This window comes from Impatiens glandulifera, chromosome 4 (genome assembly GCF_907164915.1).
Source record: "Impatiens glandulifera chromosome 4, dImpGla2.1, whole genome shotgun sequence".
In the NCBI taxonomy this organism is placed as follows: Eukaryota; Viridiplantae; Streptophyta; class Magnoliopsida; order Ericales; family Balsaminaceae; genus Impatiens; species Impatiens glandulifera.
Genome location: NC_061865.1, coordinates 4647878 through 4658271, shown reverse-complemented (window position 1 = coordinate 4658271; position 10394 = coordinate 4647878). Strand labels below are relative to the sequence as shown.

General features: G+C 30.6%; 2 protein-coding genes across 2 annotated transcripts; both read right to left on the bottom strand.

The window, feature by feature from the left end:
* Positions 1-536: 536 nt before the first annotated feature.
* LOC124934512 lies at positions 537-4098 on the bottom strand. Its single transcript, XM_047475049.1, has 8 exons — positions 2419-4098; positions 2259-2345; positions 1627-1779; positions 1398-1561; positions 1166-1313; positions 980-1102; positions 815-902; positions 537-725 (listed from the first exon to the last, which is right to left on the bottom strand). Exons 1-8 carry the CDS (start codon positions 4096-4098, stop codon positions 550-552), a joined length of 2619 nt encoding a protein of 872 aa, XP_047331005.1. The 3' UTR covers positions 537-549.
* A 2319-nt stretch (positions 4099-6417) lies between these two features.
* Positions 6418-7961, bottom strand: LOC124934511. Its single transcript, XM_047475048.1, has 2 exons — positions 7758-7961; positions 6418-6789 (listed from the first exon to the last, which is right to left on the bottom strand). Exons 1-2 carry the CDS (start codon positions 7959-7961, stop codon positions 6418-6420), a joined length of 576 nt encoding a protein of 191 aa, XP_047331004.1.
* Positions 7962-10394: the final 2433 nt, after the last annotated feature.

Sequence of the window (10394 nt, the reverse complement as noted above, 5' to 3'; positions counted from 1 at the left end):
AAGATATTTAGTTCGGTTGGATGAATATCATATTTTATACTTCAAATAATTCATATTCTATGTTTTTCTAAACTAATTTTAAAAAATAAATAAAATCATCTACAAAAATACAAACATATTTATCCTATAAAACAAACACACACAAAATCTAGTAGGTGTATCTATAAAATTTCTTGGTATATCATAACTTATAATATATTTCGAGTGCTAGAACCTATATCCGAATCTAATTAATCAGTTTTTAGTATTTCAAAACTCTATATCCGACGAATTATATGTTTTTTTGTTTGAATTAGGTCGGTACAGAGCTTGAAAGGTTAGGATCGATTCTCCAATCCAACCCGGCATGAATTTAACAAACCTACTCACCCCTATCTCAAAAGACAAAAGCCAACTTTCTATATTGCCTATCTGTATACCAGTTAATGATTTGTATTTTGTTTTTAACATTTTTATTAACGAATTGTTAGAAAAGGTTTAAGATACATGAATAAATTAAGAAACAAATATACATGTACACATAATAAGCATAAATTATGTTTAGAGAACTTACACATGCTTTGTTGGTTGGAGGGCAATTGACATTAACCGCAACCGATTTGCTACTTGTGTGAAAGAAGGCCTTGTGGCTGGATTTGGCGACCAACATTTCTCAATCAGCTCTTTCCATTCTGGATCACACTCCTCTGGAATCCGAGGTCGAAGTGTGTTACTCACGATCCCACCTTCCAATCGCAATTCCAGTTTTTTATTCGGTTAGTTAGTTCATGCATTTATAAATATGTTACTTACCAACATATATTAATTTACATACCTATGATAACACCACAATGCATATTTGCATATGGTTCTTCCCCAGTCAAGATCTCCCACATTGTGATGCCAAATGAATACACATCTACCTGTTGTTACAAATACTCATTAACAAAAACATCTTCTATTAAAATCTTCTTCTTATTATATATGTAATGAGCCCAACCTTCTCGGATACCCGGTTGCTGTTTCCATCGAGTAGCTCTGGAGCCATCCAAGGTAGGGTTCCACGAACACCACCAGACACGAGTGTGTTTCTTTTAATTCTTGATAATCCAAAGTCACCAACCTGAAACAAAAAAAAATTGCATTATAGAATATTGAATAATAATTGTATCTTCTTCTCTAGTACCTTGCAAATGGGTCTTTGATGATCACCCAAATTGACAAGTAGATTTTCACATTTCAGATCGAAGTGAACGATACTTTTCATATGCAAGTATTCCATGCCAAAAGCAGCATCCATTGCAATCAGAAGCTTTTTACGCTTATCCAGTATTCTGCACCAACAACAGAATTTTCCAATATCATTTGAATTTTTCCTTCCTACTGAGTTTAGCTACTATGTAAGAACATTTTCTTACCGATGTTTCCTCATAAGGACATTTCGCAACGATCCACTAAACATATATTCAGTTACAGTAGCTAGTGTACCTCCAGGCCCATCAGGAACCACACCATAGAATGCTACCACATTTGGATGGTGTAGCTTGGAAAGAATATGAGCTTCCCTCCAGAAATCTTTCGTCTACAATACAAGCACTGTTAAATTTGGAAAACAAATACTATACAGTGGTTTATTTGAAAACCAACCATCTTCTCTTGCTCTGCTAAACTTCCAGAGAAACAACTTTTCTTGATTTTCTTGATGGCAACATCTGTGCCCCTCCATTTACCATGATATACTGTCCCAAATGTACCAGATCCCAACTCTTGCAACTCCTCAACATCAGCATACTTTATGATCTGCAATAAATGTTGAATTTGGAAGACATGAATTCTAAATTCAAGATAGAAACAAAATTATTTAGGCTATGGCCTTATTTGATGTAAGTTATTTGAGATAAACTTCAAATAACCCATTATCAAATCAACAATCTATTCATCATCAATCACATCATTCAAATCTTCAATACCCGTATTTAAATAATTATGTATATTTATCTCGTAATGTCTTTTTGTCCAAATAATCTTAAATAACCTATATCAAACAAAGTTATTTGTAAATAATTAATTGGTCATTCAAACAAAACAAGGCCCTAGAATATAATGAGAATAGTGTGATTGACAACCAAGACAAATCCAGGATCAAATTCTAAGGCAGGTAATAAGAACTCAAACAAATTCAAGGGAAGCATTTTCAATCATGACATGGAACTACAATTGTTTGTCCTAAAGTATAATTTAAAAATAAAAATAGGTAAATAAAAGTTAAATGAGTAAACCTGCAAACCATAGACTCCTGCTTCCATTTCAGCTACAGCAGCATCACTGGTAGATGCATCTTGTACAGAATCCCCACCTCGAATAAACTAATTAAGAAGGTGCAGAGATCATTTAAAATTCTTGAGTAAAGTAAAATCCATAAGAAAGTTTACTAATTACCTGAAGGTCATATTCATAAAAGCTATCTGTATCAGTTATTCTTGAACATTTATTTTCTTCTAAAGACTGAACTTGTACAAGTGGAATAACTGAGGATGAAGACGGGATATCTGCAGGTACATGGCCTGTGACATCTTCAACTATAAGCATGGGTTCCTGCATACTTGATCTATTGGGAAGGTTATCTGAGGATCTTAAGGAGACTACATTCTCATCTCCAGATGTTGATGACTCAAAATAATCTACTCTGAATTCCAAGTTTCCACCACAATGGCTGGTAGGACTTTCGAACGGATTCCCATTATGGTGATAATCATTTTCACTTGTATGCTCATCAGTAAAAGGGTTCTTTTGGTGGGAGTCAAGTTCTCTATGACTGTCTTCTTTGGTAACTCTTTGGCCATCAAATTGGAAAAAATATTCATTATGGTGCTCTCCTAGATCATGTGCAGCAGGATCGAAGGAAACAGGCATTTGTCCACCCGGGTCTTGCAGAAATAGTCTTTCATCTAGACCCCAGTTTATTTCTTCCTTATTGTGGCCAGATGTCCTTAAAACTGGAGCTCCTGAAGTTGACGTCACAAAATTTGATTGATGTTTAGGAATCATGTTGTTACTTAGTTGGACAATATCTCTCTCGTCGAATTGCAGATGTGAGTCGGAATGTGCATGAGGGATTCTGGTGGAATGTGGAGCAGATGAAGTGGATTCCCTTTTAAGGTTAGGGTTATGGAAACGTGATTCATGGGATAGGTCGGGTTCTAATGGTTTATGATAGTGGTTACTGATGGGATCTGTATAATAAGATTCTCCATACGAAAGTTGGTCCATATAATAGTTGGATGTTTTGGGCTCTTGATTTCTAAGTGTGACTGGAGATAGAGGTGGAGATTGATTATGAACTTTAGGTGGGATTTGATAAGAAGTCGCAAATTGAGAAGATTCTCTTTGAATAACCGGATTATTGCTGTAATCCATGCTGCTACCCCACTGATATGATTGACATGATGAACCTGTTTCATGTATTCCATTGACAGCATAAACAAATTGCGAATCGCTATCAAGAGAACCTGGATTTTCGGATTCGTTAGGTGGGATGAGGAATATCCTCAACCGTTGAGATACTCTTGCCAAATCGTAACATTCTTCCATCATATGATGAAGATCCTCGTCAGAAGAGACTGATATAAGAGCATCGAGATCTTCGCCAGGAAGCTCGTACTTGATGATATGAATTTGATTGCTCATTGCAGATGTCTTCTTCACTAGTTCGTTGAAATTCGAGTTTTCATTTATTGATATGATTTTGTTCTCACCGCCTACGTACCTCAGTTTTCCATCACCTGGACGTGGTAATATTCTCCCTCCAAAGCTACATAATAACTTGATCTTCATCGATGGATCATTGTTAGCGTCAGTACTAAACCTAGAATCCATCCTGTTTTCAGAATCTCTTCTATTTTGATTATGTTCGTTAAAACCTACTCTGGTACTGGTATGATGATTATGTTCGTTAGCTGTTCTTCTTGGGAGAAAACGATCTCGGAGAAACTCTGTAGAGAATTCCTCTCCAGTATGTAAAGATATATTATCATCGCCAAAATAATTTCCGACTTGCATAATTTTTGGAGGATTGTTCATGAATCGTTGGCTTGAACTTCGAGAAAGTTCATTTGCCATTCTATCAAATTTAATCCGACTCTACTTCTTCAGATTTGATATACGGAATTCCTAAATCAAAGATAATCGAACAACCTATGAATTGATACGACACTCAAGTTGCATGAAGAATCCATGTTTACTAAATTCATGAGAAATATCGATATCTAGAAGCTGTAATAGGAAGATTTGATTAAAGAACGCAAATGAATACCTGAAAATCGGATAGATATCTATATTTCAATCTGTTTTCTTCTGTGTTGATTTTGAAGCTGCAGAGGAGATGAAATCATTGATTAAACGAGATGAAATTCGTATTTCGTTTGTGAGAGAAACGGTTGCATACGAATATACACGATTGCGAGAAGCGAAGAATGAAGGGATGATGATGGCGTTCAAAGAGAGAGAGAAATTGGAGAAGAAGGAAAAACGCGCCAACAATACTCAAGACTGTAACTGAATAAATATGCAGTTGATTTTTTGTTTTATAAACTATTTATAATAAATAAATAAATCATTTAAACACAAAAAAAAAAAAAATTATATAATATTTTTATTGTTTAAAATTGTGATTACTCTAAAAAAATATATATATATATATTAATGAATAGACAATTGCATGATAGTTCAAATGTCTAAACTTTTAATCATAATTGATAGATGCAATTTTTCTTTTATTTTCTTTAACTTTTTTTATATGTTCATTTATAAGTTAAATTATCCCTTTTCTTTTTTATTATTTAAGATGGTTTTGATGGTAGTCCGTAAGTTAAATACATAACTTGTACACATTTAATTATTTAATTAAGTACATAATTTGTCGTCTAACATACTCGAACTTAGGGAGACTGAGAATATTCAACTATTGTTATCGTTATGTTAGAAATGGGGATCTCACTTAAAACATCTTAAAAAAAAATTATACTAAAAATAAATATTAAATTAAATAAAACCCTACTGCAAACAGTAATTAGTCAATTTTTAGTTTAGTAATTAGTCGATTTTTAGTAGTTGGCTACTTGTTTACTAATAAGCAGTTTAATTTAATATTTACACCCTAAAATAAAATAAATAGAAACAGACAAAAAAAAATGAAATAGTTTAATATATGAAAAATAGCTATTTTCATTTTTAAAGTGATAATATTTAATTATCAATACAAACTATATTTTTATCAGTTTTAATAAATTTGATTGCGATTTTTCCTATTAATTAGATTAATAAAACAAGATTATATATAATCTTGTTTTATTAATCTAATTAATAGGAAAAATCGCAATCAAATTTATTAAAACTGATCAATAAAAATTCAGTTTAAGTGTTAGTAGGTGAGTAACACAAATGATCACGAGTTCAATTTTTACTTTAAAACATTTTGTTTGTTTGAACTTCTTAAATTAAAATAATAATAATAATAATAATTTGATTTAATTAAGTTTTGAAATTATTTGTCGCAAGGAATGGACTTGGTAAGGCATGCTAAGTTTCTTGAAAAAAAAAAACTCTCAAAAAAAAAAATATACACTGAGAAACTTTTAAGCTGATTGTGATAAAAGTTTAATAAATTTAAATGGAAACATTTATTTTTCAAAATTGACAAAATTATAAACAACTTCACATAAAAATATATTTGATTGTCGTGTTTATAAATTTATAACTATTTTGTAAGAACATAACAATTTTTTTTATCACGTGTTAAATGTAGAAATACAACTAGTTTTTTAAATTAAGCTAGTATGATAGTTTAAGTGGCAATAAAAATGGATAATATGTCAAATATTATGAGTTCAATTTTTTAAAATAATTTGCAATTAAAAATTATTTTATTTTATTTTAATCTAAAAGTTTATGAATGAAATAAGATAGCACGACATCTCCCTAAATAATTTAAAAATGACCCTTTGATGAGCAAAATTATGCATCAATCTACAAGAGAAGTTATGAGACAAAAATTAAAACCTTCTTATATTTTTTTATAATTTTATACTAACAAGAAGTCATAATTTAACCCAAATTTAATATTAATGTTTATATTAATACTAACCAAGAACGACATCATTATTAATAACAAATTTATTTTTGTGAGAGTTGCAATTTAATAAGTATAACACCAGTTATAATTAAAAAGATGACCAACCACTAACTTTTTTATAAAATTATAATACAAAACAATTAGAACGCAATTTACTAAAAAAAAAATGTCACACTGGTCAATGCACCAAATGATCAATGACTATAGTAAAACACTTAAATATTAGATGTCCTATTTTTATTTTTTCAACATTCCTAAACCACTAAAAAATCAATGAAATATTATTATTTATAAAATAAAACCGGCAATTATATAACATGAGGCTGGGCAAGAGGTTTCATAAGGTTCTTCAAGTCGTAGCAATTTCCGGTCATCTTCTTGATCGATAAGTTGATTTTATTCAGAGGATTGACGCTATCGGGTAAGCTTCTATCGCCAGTAACTGTGTCGTCGCACGTCGATATCATAGATCTGCCAGCATCGAGCTCGGTTTGCAGTGATTCAAAGTTATTTTCTTTCAAAGCCTTGAGTGCGTTTTTGTAGTCGCTTATTGCTGATGAGTATAATTGTCCACAATCTTTTATTCGTCTTGCACCAATCTTATCTTCCTTATGTAGCTCTTTAGAGTGTTTTTTAGACTCCTTAATTGCGGTCTCAATAGTATCCATGGTTGCCATTATCTATAGAATCCAAACATGTGCATGATCAATTATATATACATCTAATTATTTTATTTATTATTTAAATTATAATTTTTTTTAAGCAAGTTAACACAATTTTTCATAATGTAACCTCTCAAAGCAGCCATTTTTAGTGTGAACAGAAAGAGTCTGATAGATTTTTTTATTAATGTAATTTTAGTTGATGTATAAGATAAAAATATTATAATGGGTAGTCACATTCTTAATTTAATTGCAATAAAATAATGGAAACGTGTCAAATTGTACCTTGTGAAGGGACAAATTAAGTATAATATTATACTCTTGTTATAAAATACAATTGGTAGAGATATTAAATGGTTCCTAAAGTTTTGTAATGATCATTTAAAATATTAATATTTTATTTTTATCAATCTTAGTTATCTTTAATTTTTCTTTGAAAAAAAACTTTATTAAATTTGTTAATATATATATATATATATATATATATATAATTAAAATATACTTTGTAATATTATCTTATTAAATTAAAATTCGAATGAGATATTTACCCCAAAAAAATTGTTTTTTTTTTTCAAACCTTGAACCAACTATGAAATTGAGTGATTTCACTAACTTTGTCAATAATTTTTTGTTATGATAAAAGTATTTTGTCACTAAAGTATACAATGTGTATTCTTCAATTACTATATTGAGGTTTGAGATTGAATTTGTATCAAATATGCATGAACAAAAATTGGTGACTTGACCAAAAAGAATATTGCTTAGATCTCCATGTTTATGTTTGAGGGGAAATTTGATCTTTAATTTTCTAAATAGAAATTACCACCTTACTATTGTATAAAATAAATTTTACTTTACAATATACTAATACGAGGTTTTTATAGGAAGAATAGTGTAAAATCACAAAATTTCTAAGAACAAAATAAACGTGTAATCTCGATTACAACCTAGCTATATAAAATATGATAATATTACATAAGACACACCTGCATGCGTAAAACAGATGCAATGTCTTTACTTTTGCCATCTAGAAACGGGACAATAGAGCTAGAACAGATATCGGGGCTCGACGTCTTGTCACATATTGTCTTGATTTCCGGAGGTAGGGCATTTGCCGACGTGAGTGAGGAGAAGGAGGTGAGGATGGCCGAGATGGAAATGAGGAGAAATAAGTCACTTGTTAGGTCCATTTTGGGTGTCTATTATCTTGTTGTGAGGGTCAATTAATCATATGAACTATGAAGGAAAGGAAAGGAAAGGAAAGGAAAGGAAAGGAAAGGAAAGGAAAGGAAAGGAAAGGAAAATGAGAGAAGAGCATTCATTCATGCCTAGAAAGAAGGATTTGAGAATTTTGGTACACTTGTTTGTCTATAGTCTATACTATAAAATAGGATTAATTTGTGTCAATATGTACCAATCTCTTACTAGGATTTCAATTTAATTTTACCTTCTTAATCATTTTAATTAGCCTTGTCTTTAACCTATGAGTTCTATGTACACATATATTTATTTATTTATTGAAATATAACAAAACAATTTGTATGTATATTTTTAATAAAATTTGGCAAACATATATATTATACCCCGATTAATCACACCAACGAAGTATATGACAACAATCAAACCTCATAAACAGGCAAATATCGTCAATGTTGTGTAGGGGTGAGCATAATTTGGGTTTACCCAAACCCAAAATATTAATCCGGGTTGGTTAATTTGGGTTGGGTTGAGTTGAGTATGGGTTAGAGTTAATTTGGGTTGGGTTAGGGTTACCCAAATTATCCAAATTATATAAATTTAATTTAATTCTCTATTATTAATCCAATATAAACTAATCATCTTCCAACTTTAAGTCGAACACGTTTTTCACACGTTTAACACGTTTTTCACACATTTTTAATATTTTTAACACGTTTTCACAATTATAACACGTTTTTCACTTGTTTAACACGTTTCACGTTTTTGGCACGTTTTCATGTTTTTGGCACGTTTAACACGTTTTTGACACGTTTAACACGTTTTTGACATGTTTAACACGTTTTCACACTAATAACACGTTTAACCTTTTTTGACATGTTTAATACGTTTTTGACAAGTTTAACACGTTTTTCACGTTTTGGCACATTTAAAACGTTTTTGACATATTTAACACGTTTTTGATAAGTTTAACACGGTTTTCACGTTTTTGGCACGTTTAACACGTTTTTGAAATTTTAACACGTTTAACACGTTTTTCACACGTTTAACATGTTTTTCACGTTTTAGGCATTATTAACATGTTTTTGACATATTTGACACGTTTTTCACATGTTAACACGTTTTCCCCATTTTTGGCACGTTTAACACGTTTTTGACATGTTGAACACGTTTAACATGTTTTGGCTCATTTAACATATATTTAGCACATTTAACATGTTTTGATACATTTAACACGTTTTCACGTTTTTGCACGTTTTTCACGTGTTTTGTATGTTTAATACATTTTAACACATTTAACACGTGTTTGCACATTAAACATATTTTTGACATATTTAACATGGTTTTTGCACATTAACACGTTTTGACAAGTTTTAACACGTTTTTGACACGTTTAACACGTTTTTGACATGTTTAACACGTTTTCACATTTTTGGCACATTTAACACATTTTCACGTTTTTGGCACGTTTTTCACGTTTGGCACATTAAATGTGTAAAAAATGTATTAAATGTGTCAAAAACGTGATAAATGTGTCAAAACGTGCCAAAAATATGGAAAATATGTTAAACATGTCAAAACGTGTTAAACGTGTCAATACGTGTCAAAACGTGTGAAAATGTGTTTAAAATGTTAAAAACGTGTTAAATATGTCAAAAACGTGAAAAACGTGAAAACATGTTAAACGTGTCAAAACGTGTCAAAACGTGTTAAACGTGCTAAAAACGTGAAAAACATGTCATAATGTGTTAAATGTGCCAAAAATGGGAAAACATGAAAATGTGTTGAAAATGTTAAAAACATGTTAAACGTGTCAAGAATGTAAAAAACGTGAAAAATATGTGAAACGTGTCAAAACGTGTTAAACGTGCTAAAAACGTGAAAAATGTGTCAAAATGTGTTAAATGTGTCATCATTGTGAAAAACATGTTAATTTAAACATACCAAAAACATGAAAAACGTGTCAAAATGTGTTAAACGTGCCAAAAACGTGTTAAACATGTTTAAAATGTGTTAAACGTGTCAAAAACGTAAAAAACGTGTTAAACGTGCCAAAAACGTGAAAAATGTGGAAAACGTGTTAAAATGTCAAAACGTGTTAAATGGATTAAAATGTGTTAAATGAGTCAAATACATATTAAATGAAAAATAAAAAAAATAATAATTTGGGTTACCCAACCCATATCCAACTCAACCCATACTCAACCCATATTAGTAAATAATATGAGTTGGGTTATGGGTTGGGTAAATTTAATTTGGGTTAAATATGGGTTGGGTAATACGGGTTGGGTTTACCCGTTTGCTTACCCCTAATGTTGTGTAACTTTGTTAAAGTGTTTGTTAAATATAGTTTTACGATTGAATCCATAATTTAAAAATCGTTCAATATCAATTGGGGGCATATATTTTGACTTAGAGTTTGGATT